The sequence below is a fragment of the Cryptosporidium hominis genome, assembly GCF_000006425.1.
Source record: "Cryptosporidium hominis TU502 chromosome 7 CHRO017055, whole genome shotgun sequence".
NCBI lineage: Eukaryota > Apicomplexa > Conoidasida > Eucoccidiorida > Cryptosporidiidae > Cryptosporidium > Cryptosporidium hominis.
In genome coordinates this window covers 31,528-59,282 of record NW_667463.1, presented here as the reverse complement: position 1 = coordinate 59,282, position 27,755 = coordinate 31,528, and the positions used below count along the sequence as shown (strand labels likewise).

Here is a 27,755-nt window from a genome sequence, read left to right as displayed (position 1 = left end):
TATGGAAATACCCCAAGCTTTATTAATTTTGCTATTGTTTATATTTGCAATGATTAGTATATCAAGTGATGGAAAATTACTTTGAAATGTTTATTAAGTACTTAGAACATTTTTTTTTTTTTTTTACATTCACTTAGTTTTTTTAAGTTCTGGGCAATTTTTCAGCTCTTCCCGACTCTCTTCTCTACCTCTTTCCCTCTTCCCTGCTTCTCTATTTTCTAAATTACCTGAAATCTAAAGTTAGTGCATGCAAACACCGGTGTACATGTACTTGCAAAAACTTGCAAATTTGCATGCAACTCCAGAAAGTAAATTGTCCAATTTTTTACTTACCTTTAGACCAATTCAAAATATTATTTTCTACATTTTTTACTATATTAGACAGGTCAAACTCAATAACTTCAAATGACAACATTTCAATTCAAAGGATTAAAATACAAAGAACCATATGAGTAAATAAACAAGTTAATTGACACTAGAATCCTGGTAATTTCTGACATAACGATTGAGCGGCAAATCAATATCTAAAAAAAGAGCATTGAAAGAAATTAAGGTGAGCTTTTGAAACTAGTTGTTTTCAAATTCACTTTCTGTTTGTGAATCGTCAGTCTCCAGAGATTCAATTTCAAGGGAACCATCATCCTCTTGTTCATCTGTCTGACTATTTGAAGATATATATAAAGAAGTGGTATATATCATAACATAGCATTCAGTGGTTTCAGAAAGACTAGAATCACTATAATTTCTAGCAATCTCAGAAGCAGCAGTCAATACTTCCTGAACATCTGGAACAGGATCACTACAAACCTCAACTAACTTTTTAAGAGATTTATCCATTGATTCGCCACTACATTCCTTTTCAAAGGATTCCTGTAATGACGCACATGCTTCATAAATTTGCTCTGGATTTTGAACTTCCGAAGTTTCATCAGACAAATCAGCCCCCTCAAGCTCAACAACTTTCTCTGAAGCCTTTTGGCTTTCTTGATTATTGCCTTCTGCTTGTTTGTGGTCATTTTCCACAAGCTGAACAATATCTTCACCCTCTATTTCTTCAGCTCGAGAAGAAAGAATGAGTAAGCCAAATATGAATACTAAAGTGGCAGTGAAGAACCACTTGAAACCCTTATTATAAATGTACGGCATCTTATAATAAGTTGATTAATTTAGATTTCCAACAAAAATATTTTAAAAAAATTCGGAATTTAATGTGTGTATAAATGCACCATTCACACGAAGTCAAAAGTAGAATAAAACAGGGATATTTATGCCTCATTTAGTAAAGTTGAAGGCTCCAATTTACACTTATTGATACGTTGTTCAAGATTGTAAAGTCTCTTAATAGCGGTGTAAAGTTCAGAAATATCATCCCAATTAAAAAAGAAACAAGTAATGCCCGAAGTGACGGTATTGAAGCATCTAATAATAGCGGCCCTCCCCCCTATCGTGATGTCTTTTCTAACAATAGCTGGAATTAAAAGTATAGTTGGTAGAAACCCAACAAGACTCGCCAAACTTTCGCTTATTAAGCTGTATCTAAAAGAGTATAAATAAATATCACTATGAATCAACTTGAGCTCATCAACAAGAGTATCTTCTATTAGTGACAAGTTAAGTCTTGGAATACCTTCTTCACCCAAAATAAGCTGTTTTCTAAATTCAGCTTCAACAATCTCCTTTCGCATGATTTTAGAGCTCATTTTCCTGGATGTGAAATAAACCCCAAGAATCGAAACTGAAATCGATATAGCAAGATAAGAAATAAGAGAATATTCAAATCCACTCGGAAACGGTGGAATTCCTGAAACTTTCTTGCTATGTTCAATCAAAATTGGAATGTGAACCAGAATTCTTGAAATAGAAATCACAACTTTGAAGAAAAGATTCAAAATAAGCTTCAAAACCTGAAGAGTATCTTCCTGGATTCTTTGAGACACGCCTTCTACTCCTTTAATGAATCTCCAATTATCAAATAAGTATTTTGACTCATAATTACGCCAATTAAGAAGTATTACTGTTAGGAAGAAATTACTTAATACTCTAAATACACAGAGGAATATGAGGAATAGTGGTAGATTTATCATTTTTTCCCTTATTTCATCCTCATAACTCTCCCCAGGTTTTGAGTTGAACGAACTGACCAAAAGATTGTATATTTCAGAAAACCATTTTGTCACCTTCAAATGAAGCTTTGAATATTGCACATTCAGAATGATCAACAGGAAACAATAAAACCAAGTACTTGCAGAGTACCTACTGGAGAAAAGAAATTTCCTAATCATATTTCCATTTTTTTATCTAAATGGCAACTTTGATTTACAAAGTGTCAAGTCGTATGGCGCCAACTATTGTTTCAAGTATGTCTAATCAGTTAACTTTTAGACAAGAGACCACGGAGAGAAGAGATAGAAGGGTTTTAAAGTAGTAATAATGATTCTATTCAGTGGCCTCAGCAGAAGATCTCTTATAAAGTTGTTTCTTTTTTTGGCTGCGATTTCCGCATGTTCAGTACTTCTGTTGTACTTGGAGTTTTCTGGGAACTCTCAACTTAAAACATTTGGAGATGTGTTACAAGCAGCAGTTAAAGATAGGTCAAGTGTTAGTGCTTCGGACCTGTACACTTCGTTTTTTGCATTGGTTTCTTACAAGCTAGCCGTTGTATTTTTGAAGTCGGTATCTTCATTTCTGTCCAAGAAGAGTATTTTCTTTTGGAGATTGCAACTAACAGAGTATTTCTTAGAGAACTGGGAGAATATTTACTTAATTGAGGGAGTATCTCAGAGGATTCAGGAAGATACCATGAGATATTGTAGACTTTTTGAGAAGTTTTCAATTTTTGTTGTACAGGATTTATTCAAGCTTTTTATATACTTGCCTTTATTACTTGATTTAAGTAAGCATATAACAAGAACATGGTTTATACCCAATACAAGACATTTATTACTTGTTTTGATTATAATTAACTCCATAATTGGGACTTCCATTATTATTTTCCCAAGTAAATACTTATCTAGACTCGTTTATAATATAGATAAGGAAGAAGCTGCATTTAGAAAGAACTTGGTTTTATTTGAACTTGAAGAAAGAGACTTTTCTAACTTCGACTTTGATGGGAATTATAATAGTGTGGATAATACTCACAGAAGCTACTACAGAAGATATTATTTTATTAAAATCCTTCAATTATTGCATTTTCGCCTCTCGATGATCACTTATTGGTTGTTTGCTCATCCATCAATGGTACCTCCTTATACCCTAGGTCTTCTTAAACAGACAATGCATGCATTTGATGAAGTCTCATCAGTATTTAACTTTGTGGTATCTCATTTCAAAAGCTTAATAGAGTACATTGCAGTTTTTTTGAGATTGAATTTAATGGTTAAGCAAACTAAAAAAGCTAAAGAAACCGATAAATCTGGGATTTGTCATTAAAACTACATATGGAATATTTTCAAGAAAATGTGACTATTAATATAAAATCAATTCTCGTTGCTTTTTTTTTTTTTTTTTTAAATTCTATTGAATTTATTAATTCTAAAGTTGAAGATTCTTTGTATTTTTATTACTGGATTTCAAAGAAGATTGAAATATCATCTGACTCATTTGCAAAGAACTGAACACAGGAAATATTTCCATCTGGCCCATATCCTCCTTTTGAGATTTTGGTTACCTCCATCTTATCAATGGAAAGAAGCAAAAATTGCCCAAGATCTTTAATACTAATAACCCCTCTTCCAGAACTAGAAGTGGCACTACTAAGATAATGGCCCTTATAAATTGGTTCATTCTCTTTTATTGCAGAAGTTCTAAATACATTAATATTTCCAGAACTGTTGTATTCAATTTGAAAGGAAAAACCATCCTTTTTTGTGTATATATCAACTTTCAACGCGCCATTGGAAAATCCTCCAATGAAATGAAGGACGCCTCCAACTGGAGAACCAGTGGAGGCTGAAGTAAAACAAAGCCTGTTGCTGTCGCATACAGTAGGAATATAAGAACCTCGGTGTTGCTCAAGAACGCAACTTTTCCTTATTGGTTGGAATTCAGAAGAAATCTTATCAATATTATCACCGCTAATATTCACAGAATAATCGCCCAATGTTTTACTTACTTTGGTACTTTCGACATTTTCTAAATTGTTAAAGTAGCTTCTACGTAATCCACCAGCATTTTCATCTTTAAGAACAAAAGTATCATTTTGTGGTATATTTTCATAATCAACTTTATCAAGATTGGTTAAATTGGTTATCAAAACCGCACTTCTTCCATTTACTCCTACTAAAAACTCGGAAACATCTGCATCGTTATCGAAGCTAATCATTGTTTTCTTTTTATTTTCAGTGGGATCTGAAGCTACTCTAACAGCTACAAAAGTTTGTCCATGGCTATCTTTCGACTGAGAATTACTTGACTTAAGCACAGGAAGTATTCCGTCGATTGAGCATGTTCCAGTTCCTGAATAAGAATACCTTGTGCAGGGCCTTGTTGGAAGTACAGTGGTTGTAGGTTTACGGTGAAGCCCTTCAAAGGTTATTCCATATGGAATTTCCCCATTTGGAATAACGATTGGGTCAAATGCATAGAAGCCATTGACTGATATTGTAACAAACAACGAAGTAAAGACCAATTTAATTGCATAACTTTGGAATCCATAGCTTTGTAAAGGAAAATATCCTCCTTTAGATCGTATAATATCAGTGCCGCTTGTCCCTTTAAGAAACAGACCGTTATCATTAATAATAAGATGGAAGAGAATTAATCCTGAATTTGAATTTAATATCACGTGAGTTGTTGATGGCATCTTTACGGATTTACTTGATACTGATCCCGGCATTCCCAATAATATTTGGCTACCAGGAATTAAAGTACTTTTTGGGATTACAACATTTGATGAAAGACAAGTCTTTGAGTATGGAGATATATTCAAGTTTGATATACTAGCACCAGTTACTGGTACACTTAGAACGCAGTTTTCCATTTCGTCATTTTCTATAAATGGAATTACCGAAATTCTTACATTTTCAAGTCCAGATGTTTGGATCTTGGAAATTCTAATAGGTTTTTCTGCAAGGTTAATATTTAAAATATTATATACCAAGTTATTTAAAGTGAAGGAAATTGTTGTATTTGTCAAAACCATTACAAAAGTCATCCTACCAATCCCTAAAGTAGAATTTGTTGCATCTTGAATAATCGTAAAATCATCTTGGCACCCTTTCAACTCTAAAGTTGTTATTCCATCATTTACTTGAGTTCCATTCACTAATGAACTTATTTTTACGATCGCACTATTCTCTTTAGAGCCCAAATTGAATGAAATTAGTTCCGAATCATCTTCTGATTTGAATTCATAACTCATTCCAAATTTGTATGAATCTCCAACAATTGTTGTTGTGAATCTAGACGTAATTGGAACCAACAACGTGCTATTCGAATTATCACAGTTAATTGGCAAAGTTCTATTAAAGCATGAATCTTCTGTAAAATTCATATTTACTGGGATAATTTCTGGATTACTCAACTTGTTTCCCAAATTCTCTTCTGAGCTTTCAGTAATAGAAGTTGAATTCATTGTTCCATTCGAACTTGCTACTTCCTTTATTGGCTCTGTGCCACCATTTTTGCTTATGTCGCTATTCAGTGACAGATCAGATTCTATTGTTGTACTGACTTGTTGTGATTTAACCTCCACATTCAAGCAAATCGCTAATATCAGAAATCCTAAACCTTTTAAAATTTGTCCCTGGTTCATTTATTTTACCTCTTCCACGAAACCTTAAGTTATCGTTTTATTTGTCTTTACCACAACTTTATTTCTCTTGTTTCTTCTTTCTAATATTAATTCTTATTTTTGGATTCAGCTTGGAATAAATCATTTACCCACACGTAATCTTAGAGTGTTATGCGCGCCAGATTGCATACCGGTATATGTTAATCTTGCATGTATGATTTAAGAAAAAAATAATAATCTTGATCAAATGGATTCAAATAAATAATCCAAAACTTATATTTTATTTTATGCTTATTACAATTATCTATTGCTTTATATTTGAATGTTATGAAGTTTCGAAAACTTTAATTACTAGTTATTCCATTTTTTATTCAACTTTTTTAACTCTTTATTAATTAATATTATTTCTCTAATCAATTTACTTGATTTCTGGATTTAAATGATGAGTTTTAGGTTAAATATCTGGTCAAAAATTGTTGTAATTTTTTTTAATTAACAGATTTTATCGAGTCAATATTATCTGATCTAGAGCTCAACTCCTTCCAATACTTCCACCAATAATATGCACCTCAGTAGACTCTAAACCTCATCTCTACCTTTTTCTTCTAATTATTTTCCCCCCTCCAATCGTTTATTGGCCTTGCATGTAATACACGTAATGCTTGCATGCCCATTTGCATGTATCTCTTTGCATGTGCAAACTGACCACATGCACTACTTTAACAAATGCCGCGTAACAATAATCAATTGTCATACTTTAACAGAGTTCTATTGAAATTTTGAAACAAAATTTTTTATTTTTTTTTGAATAGAACAAGTACAATAAAAAATATAAATATACAAAAAATAGTTTAATCACTGACAAGAGCTGGAACTTAAATGAAGGAGAAGGATGATTAGTTTTTTGAGAGTTAAATGATATTTATTAGTTATTATCATTCTGGAGAAGAACCTAATATAAAGAACTAATGTCTCATGGAATTTTTTTAATATTTCAAGGTTAAACGCAATAAATATTTTTCTGATATTTATAATCAAACAATTTCATAAGGTTTCATTAATAATCTGATAGAAAGTTGGATTGTTTTACTCCAGATTTGTTAAATCACTATTAGAATTATCACGATTTACGTGTGAAGATTGTTTTGCAAAAGATTCCGAAGCAGTAGGAGAAAAATAAGAGGAATTCAAATTCAAGTTATTTTCGCCATCAAGCTTCCAAGAAAGAGCAGACTCAGCAATCTCACGAGTGAGAGATTCCACCCCAGATCCAAGCACTATTGATTTCATTCCTAAGACTAATTTGGAAAGTTGTCTTCCAGAAAACCCTTCTGTCTTTCTAGCTAAGACATCCAAAAATGCTTGGTCTAAAGAGGGATGAATCTTAATTGAATTATATAATGATGGTAAATTAATAAATTTCCCTGATTCGTAAGAACAATTGAAATTAAGTTCTAGAAATTGTTTAATAAGTTTAAGCCTTTCATTAAAGCCAGGATTGGGAAATTCAAAAACTTCATCTACTCTATCAATTACAGCCTTATCCAAAGTTCCTGGGACATTTGTGGCAAGTAAAATACAAATATCTTTAGATTCTGTTCCAGTTTGGTGGAGAAAAGCACTGAACGCATTTCTGGAATCTTCAGATTTACTGGAAGTTGTGGATTCTCTTCCTTTTGACAAAAATGCTTCAGCCTCATCAATAAATAACAGCATTCCCTTATTTGATTTACGAGCCCAATCAAAGACTTTATTTAATTCTGTTACTCCATTTTTTCCTAGTTGTCCCACATCTCCTCCTGACATGATAGCATAATCCAATCCACTTTCCTTTGCAAGCTTTCTAGCAAACATGGTTTTACCAGTTCCAGGTTTTCCCCAAAGCAACATATTTCTAAATGGTACATCAAATCTTCTTGAGTTTACCAAAGTATTTACAGTCCAATTTAGTCTATTTTCGAGTTCAGATGGCAATACAATATTTTCAAAGACTTTTGGTTTTTTTACTAATTTATTTCTCAGTCCTAAAAGTCTGAAAGCGATTGCTGGAGAAAAGAAGTTGTTTCTTACTTTTAATCCGTGTCTTGTTAGAAAACTCATATTGGTTTCCCTGATAAGACTTGGCCTTCCAAAGCTAGTTTCTATCATATTTGCTACTACTCTTGTAGTATTCTTTGCTCCATAAATTCCAAAAGCCATCGCTGTTAAGCCTCCAACCAACATTGTAAGCTTTGATTTATCTTGATATAAAGAGCTCCCCATTTCTCTAATACCTCCAAAAATTGTTTTAATCGATTCTAAATGGGTTGTTCTACTTTCTTTTGCTTTAGCTTTAATTTCACCCAATCTTATATCTGCATTCTCTCTCTCAGCTTTAATCCTTCCAATAGTTTCTTCCCTAATTCTCACTTTAATATTCTCCTGCTGCAGCTTATTCTCATATTCCGATTGCCTTCTTTTCATCTCCAATATTTCTCGTTCATTCTTTTTTCTAATCTCTTCCTGTTCCAAAAACTTGTCGTGTTGTTGTTTTAGCATCCTGGCATTCTGGCTTTCTTGTTCCTTTAGCTTTTTGTAGTATGCCTCTGTCTCAAGCTTTGCCTTGTATTGGGATGTAGCCCTCTCCTCCTCCTGCTGATGAGTAATTGTTTTTCTTCTCTCATCAGCCTCTATTCGAGTTCTCTCTAGATTTGCTTTTGACCTATAAGCAGAGCTCTGTTCAATATCTCGTTCAAGCTCTTTCTGTTTTGTTTTCTCTTGGAGCTTTATAATTTCAAATGCTTTTTGCGCATTAGGAGAAGAATCTAATTGTTTCAGAGCTTTTGCTCCTCTCTCCAGAGCTGTTGGGTCAAAGTTTCCATTGATGCTTCCCCCTCCATTCCCACCCGTATATTTTCCTCCAGAATCTTTATCACCACTTCCAGAATCTGGATTTGGGTTTCCTTGTCTTCCTCCGAATCCACTAAAGAACATCAAAAATCAATTCCAGACCTTTAACTGTATTCATTGAGTTTTGGCGCCAATATCTCTGACTATTAAAAGTTTTTTTGTAAAAGGATTTTTGGATTAAATTCTTTTTATAAAAGTATATTTCAACTTTATTCTTGAACTATTTTAACAAAATCTAGTGGTTAATTAAGTTACTTAAATATTTCTATTCATTTCAAAAACAGGATCTTCATTTGAGATGGCAGGTATTTGAACTGGAAAGAGCTTTACAGAACCTTATTTAAATATAAATCCTTAGAAGCTCTATGTGTGCAAATATCTAGTTATTTATTTAGAACAACTTTTTACTTGCTTTTAGAAAATGGGTTCATAAATTTTCTTCTAATTCTGGATAAATATGGTCAATTCAAATGCAGCATTTTGGCGCCTAAACATTTCAATATTCTATAAGAAATTCAAACTGACAAATACAAATCAAGAGGAGTTAACGCAGGTAAATACAAATAGCTAAAGAAGTAGAGATTATGTCAGAAAGCTCAATCTTGCTCTACGAAAACAAAAGCCAAAGAGAAAGTGGAAGACCTTGGAAAGATACTCCAAATCTAAAATCCAAACTTCAAAAGAGAGTCACGGGTAAGAAAAAGACTTATGAGGAGAGGATTAGGGAGAGAAAGGAAATTCAAAGAATCAGAGGAATAGAATTGGCTGAAAAAGAGGAGAGAGCCAAAGCAAGAAAGGAAGCTAAGGAAAGAAAAAGACTAAAACAACAAGCCAAAATGAATAGGGAAATACTTTCTTCGGGAGTACAAGTAATTACAAGGACTGACAAGATAAAGAACTGGAACAAGAAGGCAAGAAAGATGCTAAGAAAGGTCTCATTAGAATCTCTGAACTTGAGATAACAAAATTAATTAGGCTATTATCTTTTGAATTATGTTAAATAAATTAACTTGGATCGACATCTTTTCCTTCAGTACTTTACTTGGATGATTTGGTTTAGGATTAGTAATAGGAAATTGAGATCTCAACCTTTTCCTGATCTCAGATTTGATTTTAACCCAACTTAAATGATTTATAAGTATTATTCACTCTTTGCTTTGCTATTTTTTTTTGAAAAGAGTCTTGTGAATGACGTGATTATACGTAATATGAAGTATAAGAAGACGATGGCAATCTGAATACCCCAAATGATTGAGACGATTATTATGCATAATCTACCAAATATCTGTTTTGCTGATTTTTCAACAATCATTTGTGGAATTCTAGAAATAGCCTCGATATGATTTTCATTACTTTCATTATCAAATTTGAAAATCTTCTTTAGCTGAATATCTCCATTCAAGTCCCTAATAGTGGCCTTAACTGTGATCCCTGAACATTCTTTAGAATCTGTACATAAGTACTCAAAGTCAAGTTTTCCATAGTTTTCTCTAATAAAGTAATTTGGAGACTTGTCATTCAAAGACCAGCCCGTAAAGATTGGTAATGTTGTAGAAATAACAAAACTATCCAGAATTCGGTCACTTACGCTATGAGTCATTCCACTTGAAGTAATTTCAACTAATGAATTTTGAGAATCGTTAGACTCAAAGATTTGACCCCAGTGGACATCCCCAGATAAAAAGAATAGTCCTTTTGGTTTTGTCTTCTTAATAAGCGAAAACAATCTCTCTCTAGACTTTGGAAAATGCCCCCAGCCTTCAACAATTGGGTATTGTGTGGTAACTTGTACAGATGAGATAATAATATTAGCAAGAGCCTTAGAGTTACTAAGTTCTTTCTCTAACCAATCCCATTGCTCCTTTCCCAACATATCTCCTTGATATGAATGGCCATAACCAAAAATAGATGCAAAGAAACGAAGAGATGCTGCAAAAATACTGGTAAATGGAGTATCCAAATAAGCGAAAGATGAAATACCATATCTTTCGTGAAGGTAATAATTATCTCTATGATACCTTGTGTCCAAGATAATTACTTTAATTTGCTTTCCAGGAGGACCAAAAGTATGTGACGAGTAAACACCCTTCCTATTTCTTCTTGGAGAATCCTTAGGAAGAGAAATAAAGTCTAAAAATAGTTGCTGACTCTCGTCTTTGAAAGCAACGTATTTTCCACCATCGTTAACACCATAATCGTGATCGTCCCAAGTACCATCAACAAATAAACCAGTCTTCAAAAGGTCTCTATAAAATGAATTATTACTTTGAACAAGGTATCCCTTACTTACACATACTGGAGACCCACATTTAGTATAAACAGAATCTCCCATCCAAAATAAAGCATCCGGTTTGTCAGATTGAATTGCTTTCCAATACTCTTGGCTTACATAATTACCTGATTTATCTTGTTTCTGGCCATCCACACAGCTGATAAAAACTAAAGATTTCAAAAGTTTCTCAGAGCTGCTGTCTTCTGCAAATACTCCAATGAATAGATGAAAAGTCAAATATATCCAAAATATGCTCGGCATTTTGTAACAAGTAACTTTGAGAGTGCTGAGGCCCGCGCAGTTTTTGGCAGGAAGCTCTGGACGGGATTTACCCACAGTGTGAGGAAGAAATAGAAAAGAAAGAGAGAATAATTCGGGAATTGAACAGTGGGCAATATATCGATGGCGATGGATATCCTAAAGGCTTGCTTTCGGTTTTCTTTTCTGGGTCTTCGTTCGAATGAGCAATGGCTCGGAGAACTGTTTAGTCTAAGCTCGGAGGATCAACTGGGGTCACAAAAGGTGGAGTTGAATTTGGATGGGCAAATATTTGGGGGTTTGAGCGTTAAACAGAGCTTAGCTTTATTGAGGGCTCGTAGTTATTTTGAATCTTTAGAGTTCACAAGAGCTTTTGGAGTCCTGAACGATGAAATTTCTTTAAATAAATCGGGTATCGCAATGTTCATGAAGAATTATTATCAATTACTTTCATTGGAACGACAGAATACAAAGACTGATAGATTGGAGGATCTGGTGGTTCCTCCATCTGAAGCAAGTATGACTTCCTTAAAGTATTCAAAAATAGAAATGGAGGTTTTAAACTTTTTGACTTGTCTGAACAATTCAAATATGGATGAAAAACCAGAGGTTGTAGGATTATTGGAATGGTTGGCCAGTATTGTTATTTACAGGCAGAATAGGTATATGGAGGCTCTTGAGTTTCAAATAAATTCTTTAAAGAAGGACCCTTTGAATTGGAGTTGTTGGCAGGATTTGGTGAGAAATTTTATTTCAAATGGACAAGGAAACATAGTTTCATCATTTAAGCCATGCGAAGATGTGGAAGAAAGTGATCTCAGCCAGAATGATACATTTCTAAATGAGGATTTGCATAGAAATCTTGGACTTCAACCCTTTAAAAAGAAGCAGAGTTCTGGATTATCAAGGAGCTTGAGAGATTCATCATTCAAAGACTTTTTGAATTCTCTTGGGCTGAATGAAAGCTTGTACGCTCACTTGGCCTATGCTCTTTATCTGGAAACTACTGGGAAATGGAAGGAAGCTCTTTGCGAATATAACCAAATATCCATGGAAGTAAAAGATAACAGCCCGTATATTGAAAGTAGGATTGCCAGATGTAATAGAGAGCTTGGGGACCTTGAAACTGCATTAAAAGCTCACGATTCCATTCTTAGCAAAGACAAAGCTTACTTGGGAAATGCCATAGAACTAGCTTCTATATATTCTGAATCAAAGAATATTAAAGAACTAAATCTTCTTGCAAAAAGGTGTGTAGAGCTCTCCAAATACTCTGTTGATACTTGCGTTGTACTTGGAATCTATCACTGGCTCACTAATGATAAATACAAAGCTCTCAGATTCTACAAGAGAGCTCTTCTTATGGATTCAAGGTCAAGCCAAACTTGGGTGCTTTGCGGTTATGCTCTTCATGAATTAGGGAATATCAGGAGTTCCCTTTTTGCCTACAGAACCGCCTTGAATCTCGACTCCTCAAATGTTCAGGCCATTTTTGGAATCGCTCAAATTTATTCCAGACTTAATCTTCACGCTTACTCAATAAAACTTTACGAAAAAGCTCTAAACCAATCTCCTGGGGATGCTTTCCTTTGGTACAACCATGGAATTTCCTTGGAAAAGGCTGGGAACTACCAGGAGGCTTCTAGAAGCTTCTATAAGGCTCTTTCTTGTGAATCATCCAAGAATTCAAGCAGTGATTCTGAAATTAAATACATGGGAAAACTTTTAAAGCTTGAAACTGACCAGTGGAACCAGGCTGGATCTCTATATTGGGCCAGAAAAATTATTATCAAGGCTATAGAACTTGGATTCCTTGAAAAAGCTTCTTCTAAAACAGACTCTACTTTTGACACCAGCTACTCGACTTACTCAGATGAAAACGAATTCTTCTCAAATTGGCAAAGACTGAGATGGTCCATAAGAATGATTCCTCAGAAACTCCCTCTTGACCTAATTATTGCTCTTGAATGCGTTCTTCAGTTACATTCTACACCAATAGATGAAAAGAACTCCGTTCAAAGCGAACTACTTGTTGAAAATATAAGGGAACTTTTAAATAATCCCAAATCCTTCCAAATTTCCAAAGATTATTAGCTTTTCTATATTTATATGTACATATATAATTACAATTTGACCTTTGTCTCTTGCTTTTTTGCATTTATTGCTTCCTCCTTCCCCCCACATGCGAATTCTACTTACATTACGTGTCATCACTTGCAGGTGCATGATTTGCGCGCCATATTTGCCAACATTTCTATTTACCGTTTTTTATTCTCAAAGCACAAATATTAATTTTTTTTAAGATATCAAAAAAGTTATAGATAGTAAAACTCTGAGTGAAGATGTAAAACCAAGCTTTAAACTCAAAACTTTCGATTTGCTTTGCCATGAGATTTGTTTTTACTAGCGATTATAATGATGATAATTCATTATCCCATAGCTCCTATCTAAATAGGCCAAATGCATATGGATACTCAAGAAAAGAGTTCAAAGCTCGTTCACTGGAACATTCAAGCAAGACTGCAAAGAGGATTCTCAGTCATGTCATTCCTGAGCTAAGTATTTCCCAATTTAATGAGTCTGTGCGTATTTTTAATGCATATTTGGAGTCCTACAAAAATACACCAAAAAGCATCCCTAGAATAGAATCTCTGATATCAGCATCTGCATACATATCGGTTAGAAAGGATGGTGGATATCTTTCACTACTAGATATTGCATCCAGGCTTAAATCCAAAAATTATAGAAGCTTTGCTAGCCTAATTAAACGAATTTGTACTCGTCTAAGAATTAAGAATCTTCCAAATCCCTCCATTGAAGAGTCTCTAAACCACGTATGTTATAAAGTTGAAAAGTTTCTCAAAGAAAAGACGATTCAGAATGCAAATGAGCAACACCAAAAGGAAACTATAATTTTCCAAAACCCGGAGAAAGAAACCGATGAAATCAGAAATTTAATGTTAGATTCTTTAATTAAAGACTCATCCATTGATTTGGAATCCAAAAATTTGAGAAATTACAATTCAAATCCTGGCTCTTTTTTAAACTCTATGCAACATCTCAAAACTAAAGCCGAGGCAAAAACCTCTTTAGATTCTCTCATTAAGGCCAAAAACTTTTCCTTACTTATTCTCAAAACTATTGCCCTTGATCAAGATCATGCTTTTTTAAATAACCATGATGACATCCTCAATCCATTATGGCTTTCTAATGGGGTTTCTAGTACTCCCATAATTTCTGCATCATTATACTTCTCGTTCAAATTATATTGTAGAAATATCTCTTTTAATGACTTACTTAAAGCTACTGGAATCAGCAAATCATCTATAATCAAAGCCAGAAGATCTCTTTCTCACAAGCTTAGACTCATTTCTCAGAAACTCTTTCCTGGATGGCTTAGTCCTGATATGCTAAAGTGTAATTCTGAATTACCTCCCACTATAATCGAATCACTTACTAAATTAATTCAGTCTTACTATTCAAATCTTAAAACATAATTATACCTAGTACTAATACTCTTTTTTCTACAAAATCTAAAATAGTCATATTTATCTCTTAATCCATTGTCACCTACTCCATCCCTTTCTCGTCCTCTTCTCTTTCCTAGTATTTTCTCCTACCTTCAGTTTCGTTACCTAACTCTTTAACAACACAATACGCAAAATCAAGTTCTAAAACATCTTCCAAATCCACAATCTAATGAAATATCAACTTAAAGATATATGATCAACTTAGAAAGAAAAAAAAGCATGATGAAAACATATAGTTAATTCTCCTGACATTAGAATAAACAGAAATCTATTTTTCTATCTCCTGCACTAGCTTAATACTTCAATATTGAACCTTTCGCAACTTCATATCATAGAGCAGAGAGTCGTTCCTGAAATTTTTGTGAGACTCGAAAAGATATCAGTCATTCTTACGTCTGAAAGAGCAACCATCAGTAAGTTTGCATCTTCCACCTGTTGGCTGACATAATGGAGCAGAACAGTTTCCACAAAATACAACACTCTGAGCATGGCTGAAAACTGTTGTAATCTGAAGACATCCTGGACATCTCACATCCATAAAGAAGCTGTTTGGACTTTGAATCAAACGCTTTAACTTATGTTTCTGAGCTTCAACTCTGGGATCCGGGTTCAATAAATTGATATCCATTATTAACTTAATTCAAACTAAACAGCTCTAAATCTTAATCACTCTTGTATTTTTACCGTTTGTTCCTTCTTGTGTCCCAAACTTTTTGTCTGAGGTCTCAAATTTTTTGTTGCATACCCTCTTTTATATATATTTATATATATACATTTTATATAATAACATTTTGGCGGGTGTCTCCTTTTGCCTGCCCAGACTCTTTTTATGTCTCGCACAAATTTCCCGCCAATTCCCCTGAGAATAATATTTAATCAATATTAGCCCTGAAAACTCTATAGTGATGATTTAATTCAGAAACGCAATGTAATTTGTGGTTACTTCCAAGAAACCCCCTTTCTTTATCTTTGTACATATAAAATACTTTTGAAATTCTGGAATGCACTAATGCCATTGAGCATGAAATGCAGGGCTCATGTGAGAGATATGCAATTCCATTAGTGCATAAATATTGATCTTTTAATTCTGAATCTGAAAGTATTTGATCTTCAGAAATACTATATTTAGACTGTATTTCAATCAAGTGGTCTTTGTGATCTTCATTGTTTTTGCTTCCCTGATTTTCATCTTGTATTTTAGAATCTAGTGAATTAGTCATTTTTGGCATTGATGAAGATGATGAGCATACGCGCTTACTAAAGTTATCAATGGCTTTCATAACGGAATGCATCCAAGGATAATCTGAATTCCTATTATCCTCTCCAATAGCAACAATTTTTCCCTTTAAAGTTATTACACATCCTCTTGGGGGATTTCCAATAGATAGTGCAAACTCTCCAACCTTACAAGCAAGTTTTACAAACTTATCAGATTCATGTTGTACTTGATCTGATAGTACTTCTGGAGTAAATCTTGGCTTTAAAAATGATAAAGGCCAAATTTTTGAAATTTGGGAAAACTTTTCCCTAGTTAATGGAGGATTCTTTGGAACCTCTATTACATTCCAAATTTTATCAATATGGTTTTCTTTTAAGTAATTATCAGCTTCAACAGGCAAACACTCTTGTGTTTCACCTATTAAAATCTCTACTCTGCTATCTTCTGAACTGCTTGAGAAATTTTTCAATTCCAAGTCATTCTCTTTAATAACTACTTTACGCATTCTTTTTATGTGAGGAAATCTCTTTGTAAACTGGTCATTATTAACAAATCTTGAAAATTCATTAGCTAATTTCATTGGAAGTTTTAAACTGTAAAACTTCATAAATTCAGGATCATCATAGAATGGGTCTGGAAGTACCTCTTCATACAACACAGACCCATCATTCTCATCTTTATTCGACATGTTTTACTTTTCTTTTCCTTGTTATTCTTGAGTTTGCGCGCCAGTCAAAAGCTTACAAATATCTAAAGCTGTCAATAATGCGGTAACTTGATTAGTTTTCTTATCAACCAGAATTAAACATTGATCTTCTGATAATAAAATATGAGAAATTGCACCACTCAAACATATATCAACCAAAAATGATGAGTTGCAACCATCACTTTCTGTGTTATCCTTAACTTGGTTTTCTTCCTTAAATTCTTTTTCATCCCCAATCTTTCTTGTATCGATTTTTGATATTGATATATCACTATTATTGTTATATTCAAAACAACCTTTTCCACAATTCAACCCTGAGAGCTGAATCACTGTGTTTCCCAGTGTGTCATAAGCTTCTTTATTATATATATTGAAAATATTCTCAATTGAATCTTCCATTAGTGCTTTTTCTTGATTAGAAACGCATCTTGCAAGATACATACAACACTTTTCCATAGTTAAAACTGTTCCTGTAAATGTATTATCTTCTTCAAACACAATTGGAATATGAGTCAATCCTTCCTTTAAAAACATTTCCAGAGCTAATTTTAATGGAGAACTTGCTTTTAAAGATTTGGGGACTTTTTTCCCCATTCCTAAATGTTTTAATACTTTATTGTGAAATACCGTACCAAAAACACTCCCTTGAGGAGTCATATCACAATCGGGATCATCCTTTTCTGCAGCAGTTGCTACCTCATCTTCTGGTTGAAATTTTTCTTTAGGGATACTTCCTGAACAAATTTGTAAATTCTGTACTAGGTCAGAAAGAATAGTTAGAGGTGAAAAATAACATATAGGATATAATCCCATTGATTTAGATCCAAATTCTTCTTTAAAAGATTTAGACTCTGATAAATCATTTCTATCTTCAATAACCCATGTTCCCAAATCACTATAATTAAACTCTTGATCTTTTAATTTAATTCTCTTGTAATTAGATTCCAAATCCAAACAAAGCTTTAATCCCTCATATAATGTTTCCGACATAGTAATTAGCTTTTTGGAAAGAGCTTCATTTGTATCCAAAACTTTCTTTAACCAATGCTTTATACTGCATCTTGAAAGTTCTTCTATTGTTTTGAATGGGAAATTATCATCTATTTCTTCACTATTTTCATTTTTGACAAGAATATATAGTATATAAAAAATTAATAATGCATCAAAGCAAGTAAAAGATCCAACAAAGCAATCTTCTAATTCATCATATACCAAAAGAGATTTTTTCTTATCTTCCAGTAAAAAGCTGAGAGTAATTAATAAAGGTAGATTTGAACTTACTGCAATAATTTTTGAATTTTCTGGAACTGCTTCATGTATAAATCTAGACTCTAGGAAAAGTTTTAACTGATTTTGAGCTAGAATTAATAATTGCAGAAAGTGAGCTTCACTAAATTTAGAATATTCTTTAGGATCCAAGTCTTGATCAACCAAAATTGAGATTTCCAAATATTCCGACTTCTCAGGAAGGGAATAGCGCTCAAAAGTTTGTGAGAAGTCTTTGAGCATTATAAATTTTGATATATTTTATGTATAAATCATTTAATACGTTTAGGTTTCTTTTCGTTCTTTGGAGCATATTTTTGTGCAATTCCCTCTGTAATGGAGGTAAAAAAAAGTCCCGGCACAAAAAATAACCAAAATTATTAAAAAAAATAAATCAATTTTTTAATTCTTTTGTGAATTATGTCTACAAAAAATCCCATATTATTTTCTGCTCTCTGTGTTGTGAAAGGGTCCATTTCAACTTTGTTTGGACTATCTGGTAAAGTTTCCAAGCTTAAATTCAAGAATGAAAAGGTATCTTTTAACTATTCTCTTTCAAAGGAGATTGAAATGAATGATGATACGTTAGAGGAACTTAACAATATTATTAGTTATAAAATAAAAGAGAACTCCTTTTTCCAAGTCTTCAAAATCCTCAGCAAAGAAGCCGCCTCGATTTATGGTAGTGAACATCTTGAAAGTGATCAAGCTATTCCGGATGATATTGAGCTCCGTATTGTAACATTGCGCAATTTTTATTTGTCTGCAACCAGAAACCCAGTATTAAAGAATACAAAGGATATTGGAAATGTTTTAATTGAAAATATCTCTTTAGATCATGAGAATTCTGCTTTACTAGTGAACTTCAAGGTTGAGAATCCCTTGGTAAGAGCTTCAGAGGAGAACTTTAAAGACCTTTGCTGTGAGGAATATTCAATCCAAGATATTAAAGATGGAAAGTTCATTGTTCCAAGCTTAGAGGACTCTCTACCAATTTCAATAAACCTGGATATTATTGGAGATGAACTGGTAAATCCTTGGGAAGTTAAGGCTGACAATGCTTACGGAATAGATTACAATAAGCTAATCGATAAATTTGGATGCAAATTGATTACCAAGGATATGATTGAGAGAATGGAAAGATTGACAGGTCAAAAAGCTCATCATTTCTTTAGAAGAAACATCTTTCTTTCTCATCGTGATTTTGAGAAGATATTAGATGTATACGAGAAGGGTGAGCTATTTTATTTGTACACTGGAAGAGGTCCATCGTCTGAATCATTGCATGTAGGGCATCTAGTCCCATTCCTTTTTACTAAATATCTTCAAGACACATTTAAAGTTCCATTAGTTATTCAACTGACTGATGATGAAAAGTTTATATTCAAGAGCAACTTGACACTTGAAGAAACTCATAATTACGCATATGAGAATATGAAAGATATCATTGCATGTGGATTCGACCCAGAATTGACTTTCATTTTTACAAATCTTGAGTACATTGGAGAATTATATCCAGATATTTTGAGAATTGAAAAGAAAATATCTTGTTCGCAGATCAAATCCATTTTTGGATTTAAGGACTCTTGCAATGTTGGAAAGTTTGCTTTCCCAGCAGTTCAAGCTGCTCCAGCCTTTTCAAGTTCATTCCCACATATATTTGGTGGAAGAACTGATGTTCATTGTTTGGTGCCTCATGCGATCGATCAGGATCCATACTTTAGAATGGTCAGAGACGTTGCCCCAAGGCTTGGATATCTAAAGCCTTCATCAATCCACTCTATTTTCCTCCCATCCCTTCAGGGTTCTCAAACCAAGATGAGTGCAAGTGTCCAAAACTCGTCTATTTTTGTAAATGATAATGAGGAATCCATTCGAAATAAAATTATGAAGTATGCATTTTCTGGAGGTCAAGCTACAGAAGAAGAACAACGTAGACTTGGAGCAAATCTTGATGTTGATGTCTCATGGCAATACCTCCGTTTCCTTATGGAGGATGATGAAAAGCTTGAAGAGATTGGCAAGAAGTACTCATCTGGAGAAATGCTTTCCGGCGAAATTAAATCGATTCTTGTGCAAGAACTGGTTAAATTAACTAAGAACCATCAAAAAAATAGAGAGGCAGTCAATGATGATGTTATTGCCAAATTTACAAATAAAAGCCGAGAACAACTTTTGAAACTTTTCATTAACAAAAAGTAATTTGTTTGGTTTCAAATCAATCCTGTAGTGATTTATTTTTGTTAATATTTTTATTTAATCAATTTGGAAATTTTGATTTAATTCCCTAGTCTATTAATTAATATATTTTTGCCTATCTACAATATTTTACCTGTCCACATTACGTGTAAGTAAGTATGTACATGCATGCATGCGAATACAAGGTGTTGCAAGCATTTGCATGTGAAGTTGAAATATGTACGTAATCTATATTTATTATAGAACGAAGGAACGTTACTTCCAAAAAATTTGAGAAAATTTTTTTTGATTATGAGTAAATTTTATACATTAGGAAATGGAAAATATACTTTGGGAGTTTGTGCGATGGAAAACAAAGTAGAAAGTCCCCCAATGAAGAGTATTTTAAATAGAATAACAGAGACAGGAAAATTTACAATAATAGTATTTATGCAGGATATGATAGTGAATGAAGATATATTAAATTGGCCTAAAGTAGACTGTTTGATTTCATTTTATTCCACTGGATTTCCATTAAATAAAGCAATTTCATATGCAAAATTAAAAAAACCAATAATATTAAATGATTTAGAAAAGCAAATTCTTATGAGAAGTAGATTGGAAATATATAATGTTTTGGACAAATGGAAAATACCAAGACCAGAGTGCATAACAATAAATCATAGTGAACTATCTGAAGAGAATCATGATATATTTTATGAGGAGTACGACTTCATTATATATAAAGGGCACAAAATACAGAAACCCTTCATTGAAAAGCCAATATTTTCGGATAACCACGATAATTGGATATACTACCCAGAGAACAGTGGAGGGGGATGTAAGAAATTGTTTAGAAAAATTGGGGATAGAAGTAGTGAATACGACCCAAGTTTATGGAAGATTAGAAAGGATGGGACATATATTTATGAGAAGTTCTTACCTACATTTGGAACCGATATTAAAGTATATACAGTTGGTCCAATGTTTGCTCATGCCGAAGCAAGAAAGTCTCCTTGTTTGGATGGAAAAGTGCAGAGAACTGAAAAAGGAAAGGAAGTCCGATACTCTGTTATGTTAAGTTACGAGGAAAAGTTAATAGCTCACCAGATTGTTAAAGCATTTAATCAAACAATCTGTGGTTTTGATATCCTAAGAACTGTAACTGGAAAATCAGTTGTATGTGATGTAAATGGATTCAGTTTTGTTAAAGGAAATGAAAAATATTATAATGATTGTGCTCAAATTATTACATCATTATTTATTAAAAAGCTCTTTAAAAAGAATAAAATCATACCAATGATCAAATTTGAAAAGAAAAAAAATATGATTTCACTAACAAAAAAATTCAACGAGAAAAACCCTGAAATTCAAGATAATTCCAAATTTAACAGTAATGTGAAACAGGAACAACAAAAAGATGAGCTTAGTACAGTTATTGTGATAATGAGACACGGGGTCAGAAAGCCCAAGCTAAAGTTGAAGTTTGAAACTCAAGACCACAGAATTATTTCGTTGATTTCAGATGGGAAAGAAGAAACAAGGCTAAAATCTCCAGAAGAGCTTTCTCTTTTATTGGTAAAAAATACACTTATCTTGGAAAATTTATTCATGTATCTTGAAGATCATTCAAAAATTTTGTCAGATAATGAAATCCATACAATATGTAAAGTTTTAAATAATCATCTAAAATTACAGGCATTTCTGGGTGATGGAAAAGGATTTTCTGGGGTAAATAGGAAGGTACAATTAAAACAAATTGTACATGCAGAAAACAGTTTAAACAATAAAAAAACAGTACTGTTGGTAGCAAAGTGGGGAGGAGAACTCACTAGAGTAGGATGCGAACAGGCTGAGGAACTTGGGAAACATTTGAGAGCTACATTATATCCAGGTGACTCAGAGGGATTGTTAAGACTTCATTCTACCTTTAGACACGATTTAAAGATTTATTCAAGTGACGAAGGCCGATGTCAGGTAACAAGTGCAGCTTTTACAAAAGGGTTTTTAGATTTGGAGGGAGATTTGGCTCCAATTTTAGTTCAGTTGGTCATTCGAGATTCTTTTGCTAGAAACTTATTAGATGATCCACATCTAACTATAGAAAGGAAGAAATGTAAGGAAATTATTGAAGAATTATTAAATATTGATAAGGTTGTAGGATATGAAGAAATTTTAGAGATTTGGAAAAATTACAAATCTGATTTGAAAGAGGACTTTCCGTCAGAACAAGTTATAAGAACTTTAATGTCTTGCGGAAATCCCTATTCTACTTTGAAAAGATTGCATATGCTCATGAAAGAATTGGTGATGAAAATTCATATAGATCAAGATGAAGAAAATAATATTGTAATTTATCAAGGTTTTAGACAAAGTTTGGATTCATTATTTAAAGTTCATAGTTCTGAGAAAAATGATGGTTTTCCTGTGTCTCAAGAGATGATGCAACGTTGGAACCAATTAACTTCATCATTTTTTAATGAAGAAACTCAAAAATTTCTCACTGCAAAGATTCCAGATATAGTGGATAATGCAGTGTATGATATATATTACAATGTTAACTTTATTAAGAATGAGGTTTCTTTACTACTTTATGAAATCTATGAGACAGTGGTTCCAGTTGGTGAATTTGTAAGCTTGTTTCAATATGGATTATCAGGAGACCAAAAAGTAAGTATAGGAAAAGCTATTGCAGAGAATTTGATAGAAAAGCTACTACAGGATGTCAAATATTCGTATTTAAAAAAATTACAATGTGAAAATAATGAGAGGAAAGAAAACGAGAATCAAGACAAAACTGCAGGATTTAATTTTAAGAATGGTAAAAAAATATTTAATAAGGCAGTTGCAAACAAGAAAAATGGTTCTTTCAATTTCCATAAAGTTCATCCAGAAGAACATATTCGACTTAAAGAAGAGGAGGCAAAAGCTTTTGGAATTAAGTCACCTTGGAGAATAGTTAGAAGTAGATTTTACGTAACTTCAGCATCACATATTCAATCATTAGCAAATATATTTTCCTCAATGTATAAGAAACAAATATCTTTCGATGACAAAACCAGTTTATTGGATTTGGAAAATACTTTTTCAGAACTCAATTACTTGAGCCATTTAGTTATTCGGGTATGGGAAAGCAAATCAGTTTCAGAATCTAATCAAGATAGATTTAAGTTGGAGATGTTTGTAAGTAAGGGTGTAAAAAACAAAATAGGTCATATTTTTACTACTGGAATTGAAGGAGATAATCAATTCACAAGTCAAAGAATAAGTGAGTTGTTTCCCTTAAAGAAAGTCACATTAAAGAACTTTAATATCACCGAGTTCGAAAACAAAATCAGAGAATTAATAAAAGATTAATATTGAATTCTTATTATTAACTTGGGATTATTATTGACAAAATATAGGTGAAAGTTAATAATCATTAAATTAAGTCCTACAAATTAAATTACACCAATATGGACATCTTGGAGTATTATTATCCACAATTCCATTTGCTCCAATATAACCATTCATTTTTTGATAATTTGGTTGTTGGTATTGAGGAAATTGACTGTGATTATTCATGTATTGGTAATTACTTCTATTATAATTATTGCCAGGAAAGTTTCCAAAATGTGGATCATAATGCATATTTAAGTATGTCCCAGGGAAACATGGAACAAATCCTCCACATGTTCCATTCATTCTGGCTATTGGACCACCAACTTCAAGGGAAGGATAAATTTCATTTCCTGAATCAAAATTATTAACTCCATTTTGGTTGAGATGATACTTATGATTGATTGCATTAACTTTACCGTTATTATCATCATTATTGAGGGAATTTTGGTTAGCTTTTCCATTTGGAGATTTCTTTTTTATTAATTTGGTATTTTTTTTGTTTGGATTATTTTGAAACAAACTGCTGCTCGACTTGGCTGCATTCAGCATGACATTGGATTTATTTTCTGCTACAAAGTCTCTGGTTGCAGCTCTGGAATGATGGTTGCCTTGGAACTTTGTTCTTCCTCTAGATCCCTCCTCAATGTTTGGGCTCAATCTTTCTGAGCTTGAGTTTGGCTTTAATCCAACTTTTGATAATGGAGATTTGCTGGTAATTAAATTATTGCTATTAATATTGCTAAAGCTTCCAATACTTGAAGACAAATTTTTATTTCTGTAATGTTTATCCTGTAGTTCACACAAAGATGGTATTTCTTCAATACTTTTGGTATTTTTTTCGCAATGGAAATTAGAAAGTTGATTTTCATGAACAGGGACAGAAATTGATCTCTTTGATTCAATTCTGCTTAATGGTTGGAATTTAAAAGATTCATTATATGATTGGACAATTTTTTGTATTGGGGGCTTTCTAGTGACAAAATTAGTTTGTTCTTCTTCTTGTGAAAGCATTTCATCTCTCAAAAGTGGCAGATCAGTATTTGGTAATTTTCCAGAGTTATTTTTATTAAAAGTCTCTTCATGGCTATCATGGTTGTTTTGTTCAAATCCATGTTCATGTTCACTAAAGAATATACTGGCTTCGTTATCATTTTGGGATTTATGTTGGTAATAAGTTGATTGAAAGTCTTTTTTTAGATTTTCAACTTGATTCAAATCTTCGTTCAGTTCATCCTGATCTTGTTTGATTTGTATCTTTTTATAAAGCAGTTCCAGATTATCAAGTTTGTCTTGAAGGCCTTTAATAAGTACCCCTTCCATGGATGAAATCACATCTTCCTTTTCCTTCAAACACTGGTCTAAGGCTAAGTTTGTATTTGAAAGTTCCAAGCTAAGTCTAGAAAGAGCTTGAAAAAGTTGGGATTTTGGGTCTAGATCTTCCTTTTGGCTCTTTTGTTCATTTTTAACTTTGGTTTCATCTTTATCTAAATAATCATTAGTATGGTCATATTTACCTATATTTTCATCTTGAGCTCCACTTTTACTTTGATTTTGACTTTTACATTTATTCTGACCTTCAAAATGGATATGATTGGTTTCTTTATAATTATTATCAAAAACATGTTCAAACTTCCGATCTGAGTTTAATTCATGAGATATATTTTTAGGATTGGGACTTTTTGGAGATTTGGATATCTTGGCTTGGTCTATTGAAGATAATTTGTCTGTCAAATTACAAACAGTGTTAGACTTCAAATCTTTCGATAAAACTGCAGATTCTGCTTCTTTACCTGATCCATGAATGAGAAGATACATATTACGTGAATCATTTTTTGGACTTACATAGTTATTTTTCAAAGGAACTTTCTCACGCAGTTCGTTAATAAAAAGACTTTTTTGGATTATAACTTTATTTCTATCGTAGGGATTATTTGGTGATTCTTGAGATTTGCACAAACAAGGACTCAAAGTGAGATTTTTAAAGGTTTTTACAATTTCGCATTGGATAGACTCGATTTTGGAAGCGTGGTCAATCTCATCTTGTATCTTTTTGGAAATCATTTCAGAGTTTCTAAATTGGTCAAAATCACTATCTTTTGGAGAATCATCAACATCTTTCTCCTCACTACTATCATTAAATTGAGGAAATAAATCATGGTAATATTCTGGAAAATCTTCATTTGATCTAAATTTTTTATTATATTCATAATCACTTTTATTACCTTTTAAATTGGAACTTTTAAAATATTTTTTTCTTATGTTGGATTTAAGTTCTTTTCCATTATATTTGCTCCCAACAGAAACTCCCATTGTTCCAGAGTTTGGTGAAGAACATTTGTCTAGATCTTGAGATAAAAGTTTTTCAATCTTTCCAATTTCTGGATTTTTTTCGACTGTAATGGCTTCATTACTATTTGCTTTAACATTATCATTATCATTCTTAATGGGCAATTCTGGAACCGTCTTCTTAACAAGTAATGCATCCTTTACATGACTGACATTATATTTATGGCGCTCACTTGATAAAATTGAATTACTCTTGAGATCTCTTACCCGATTTTCCATAGAATTATTGGCTTTATTCTTATTCTTAATGATATCAGAAATACTGTTGGTTATACTTCTTGCTAAATCATCAGAAATTACTAATTGTTTCTGAGGTGCAATTTGCAGGTTAGTCGGAGATTTTTCATTTGTGGTGTTTACCCAACGAACAACTTCGTCAGACTCCACTACATTTAATGATGTTGCTACTTCTTCATTTCCAAATTTTGCATCATTCAACGTCATATATAGTGGGATCTGTGATTTTGGTGCTCGAAGGATCACTTTAACCTTCATAATTCTTTTTTGTACTTATTCTTCCTCTTCTTTACCTTTCCTCCACCTTTTTTTTAAAATTCAACTGTTTCGTTGAAATTTGAAAATTTAATTAATTTTCAAGCATCGAAAATTTATTAATTTTTCTATTTAACTACTTTTTTCAATTTCAAAGAATTGTCTTTGAAAACTTTTGTGTGTTTTACATATCAATATTTTTTTTTGTTACCTATTCACATTTTTCTACATTATTCTAGTCAAGGCATACAATACTTTTGGCGGGAATGTTGGCGCCATGATGCACACTCAATTAAAAGTAGGTAAGGTGTTATTTAACAAGGAAATTTTTGACAAGAAGAGAATAGGAAGGTTTTAGAGGTGAAAAAGAGAGAAGTAATAATAATGGAGAGAAGTAGATATTTAATTATGGGTGGAGTAGATTAAATTGGTAAGAAATGATATAGTTTAGAGCAGTAATAAAAAGCTGCATGTATGCATGCATGCATGCATGTAAAAAATAGTATTATTAAATTAGGAAAGGCTTTTTTTGATTTTTATTTCTTGAATTTTTTCTGTCATTAATAATTTTGGTACACTAATAAATAATAGATATTGTAGGAAGGTAGCAAAAACATAAGTTAGGATGAAATGAGGAGAAAAGAAAGGATTAGACTTACTTGTTGAAGTTTAGTTCTAACCTCAATATTTTGAGGTTCTATTGTTGCAGCTCTGTATAGGTCTATTCTGGCTTCATCTGGATCATCGAGTTTGAGATAGGATGATGCTCTAAGATAGAGAGCTTTGACATTATTCTAAAAAAAGTTGAGTTTTATGAATCGTTAAGTATATATTTGAGTAAGACTTACTTTGTCTAATTTCAGGGTTTCTGTACAGTATTTAAGAACTGATTTGTACTCTTGAAGTTTGATCATACAGCTAGATGAGTAATAAATAATTTAAGTAATATGAAAAAAAGATTAACTTACTTAGAGATATTAAGGAGTACAGAAATTTTGATAGGTTTTGAGTCATTTTGTTGTTCAGAGGTCCATTCTTCAAAGTTATCGAGATATTGGATAGAGTTTTCATAGTGAATCTTTGCAGTTTGATAATCTCCAAGGTTGTAATAATGGTTTCCAAGATTCTTAGAATCCAGAGAGAGTTGCATTCTTTGTATTGGAGAAGTAAAGACTTTTTTTGTGCTTGTGACAATATCCGGAACTTGATCCTTTTTGGTTATAGAAAGGAGTTCGACTATGATCTAGATGATTTTAAAAGTTGAGTAGTAATTATAATAGATTATAGTAATAAAGTTATTGTGGAGGAAAAATTCACTCCAAAATCATCTCTCAAAGTAACTTACTTGAAAATTCTCAAGACAACTTTCCTCATGTTTACTTGAATCTGAGCCAATTTCTGGGTCAAAAGATGATATCTCTGAAACAAAATTTGGATCCGAGCCTTCCAAGTTTGTAATACATATAGATTCGCCCACATTGATT

At 32.6% G+C, this 27,755-nt stretch overlaps 15 protein-coding genes across 15 annotated transcripts; 6 read left to right on the top strand and 9 right to left on the bottom strand.

Moving 5' to 3' along the window:
- Positions 1-567: 567 nt before the first annotated feature.
- On the bottom strand, positions 568-1,146 carry Chro.70164 (hypothetical protein). Its single annotated transcript, XM_663513.1, has 1 exon — positions 568-1,146. The coding sequence occupies one exon, from the start codon at positions 1,144-1,146 to the stop codon at positions 568-570; it is 579 nt and encodes a 192-aa protein (XP_668605.1).
- A 119-nt stretch (positions 1,147-1,265) lies between these two features.
- On the bottom strand, positions 1,266-2,282 carry Chro.70165 (SbmA protein). Its single annotated transcript, XM_663512.1, has 1 exon — positions 1,266-2,282. One exon carries the CDS (start codon positions 2,280-2,282, stop codon positions 1,266-1,268), a length of 1,017 nt encoding a protein of 338 aa, XP_668604.1.
- Positions 2,283-2,430: 148 nt separating this feature from the next.
- Chro.70166 (hypothetical protein) lies at positions 2,431-3,432 on the top strand. The annotated part of the gene is made up of 1 exon (XM_663511.1): positions 2,431-3,432. The coding sequence occupies one exon, from the start codon at positions 2,431-2,433 to the stop codon at positions 3,430-3,432; it is 1,002 nt and encodes a 333-aa protein (XP_668603.1).
- A 130-nt stretch (positions 3,433-3,562) lies between these two features.
- On the bottom strand, positions 3,563-5,755 carry Chro.70167 (hypothetical protein). The annotated part of the gene is made up of 1 exon (XM_663510.1): positions 3,563-5,755. One exon carries the CDS (start codon positions 5,753-5,755, stop codon positions 3,563-3,565), a length of 2,193 nt encoding a protein of 730 aa, XP_668602.1.
- A 1,065-nt stretch (positions 5,756-6,820) lies between these two features.
- On the bottom strand, positions 6,821-8,707 carry Chro.70168 (26S proteosome regulatory subunit). Its single annotated transcript, XM_663509.1, has 1 exon — positions 6,821-8,707. One exon carries the CDS (start codon positions 8,705-8,707, stop codon positions 6,821-6,823), a length of 1,887 nt encoding a protein of 628 aa, XP_668601.1.
- Positions 8,708-9,207: 500 nt separating this feature from the next.
- Positions 9,208-9,585, top strand: Chro.70169 (hypothetical protein). Its single annotated transcript, XM_663508.1, has 1 exon — positions 9,208-9,585. The coding sequence occupies one exon, from the start codon at positions 9,208-9,210 to the stop codon at positions 9,583-9,585; it is 378 nt and encodes a 125-aa protein (XP_668600.1).
- Positions 9,586-9,764: 179 nt separating this feature from the next.
- On the bottom strand, positions 9,765-11,156 carry Chro.70170 (P42251). The annotated part of the gene is made up of 1 exon (XM_663507.1): positions 9,765-11,156. One exon carries the CDS (start codon positions 11,154-11,156, stop codon positions 9,765-9,767), a length of 1,392 nt encoding a protein of 463 aa, XP_668599.1.
- Positions 11,157-11,297: 141 nt separating this feature from the next.
- Chro.70171 (CDC23) lies at positions 11,298-13,247 on the top strand. The annotated part of the gene is made up of 1 exon (XM_663506.1): positions 11,298-13,247. The coding sequence occupies one exon, from the start codon at positions 11,298-11,300 to the stop codon at positions 13,245-13,247; it is 1,950 nt and encodes a 649-aa protein (XP_668598.1).
- A 293-nt stretch (positions 13,248-13,540) lies between these two features.
- Chro.70172 (hypothetical protein) lies at positions 13,541-14,650 on the top strand. Its single annotated transcript, XM_663505.1, has 1 exon — positions 13,541-14,650. One exon carries the CDS (start codon positions 13,541-13,543, stop codon positions 14,648-14,650), a length of 1,110 nt encoding a protein of 369 aa, XP_668597.1.
- Positions 14,651-15,062: 412 nt separating this feature from the next.
- Positions 15,063-15,311, bottom strand: Chro.70173 (40S ribosomal protein S27). Its single annotated transcript, XM_663504.1, has 1 exon — positions 15,063-15,311. One exon carries the CDS (start codon positions 15,309-15,311, stop codon positions 15,063-15,065), a length of 249 nt encoding a protein of 82 aa, XP_668596.1.
- Positions 15,312-15,555: 244 nt separating this feature from the next.
- On the bottom strand, positions 15,556-16,590 carry Chro.70174 (hypothetical protein). The annotated part of the gene is made up of 1 exon (XM_663503.1): positions 15,556-16,590. One exon carries the CDS (start codon positions 16,588-16,590, stop codon positions 15,556-15,558), a length of 1,035 nt encoding a protein of 344 aa, XP_668595.1.
- Positions 16,591-16,611: 21 nt separating this feature from the next.
- On the bottom strand, positions 16,612-18,117 carry Chro.70175 (hypothetical protein). Its single annotated transcript, XM_663502.1, has 1 exon — positions 16,612-18,117. One exon carries the CDS (start codon positions 18,115-18,117, stop codon positions 16,612-16,614), a length of 1,506 nt encoding a protein of 501 aa, XP_668594.1.
- Positions 18,118-18,294: 177 nt separating this feature from the next.
- On the top strand, positions 18,295-20,076 carry Chro.70176 (IFP53). The annotated part of the gene is made up of 1 exon (XM_663501.1): positions 18,295-20,076. The coding sequence occupies one exon, from the start codon at positions 18,295-18,297 to the stop codon at positions 20,074-20,076; it is 1,782 nt and encodes a 593-aa protein (XP_668593.1).
- A 288-nt stretch (positions 20,077-20,364) lies between these two features.
- On the top strand, positions 20,365-23,409 carry Chro.70177 (hypothetical protein). Its single annotated transcript, XM_663500.1, has 1 exon — positions 20,365-23,409. One exon carries the CDS (start codon positions 20,365-20,367, stop codon positions 23,407-23,409), a length of 3,045 nt encoding a protein of 1,014 aa, XP_668592.1.
- Positions 23,410-23,478: 69 nt separating this feature from the next.
- On the bottom strand, positions 23,479-26,274 carry Chro.70178 (hypothetical protein). Its single annotated transcript, XM_663499.1, has 1 exon — positions 23,479-26,274. One exon carries the CDS (start codon positions 26,272-26,274, stop codon positions 23,479-23,481), a length of 2,796 nt encoding a protein of 931 aa, XP_668591.1.
- Between the last annotated feature and the right edge of the window lie 1,481 nt (positions 26,275-27,755).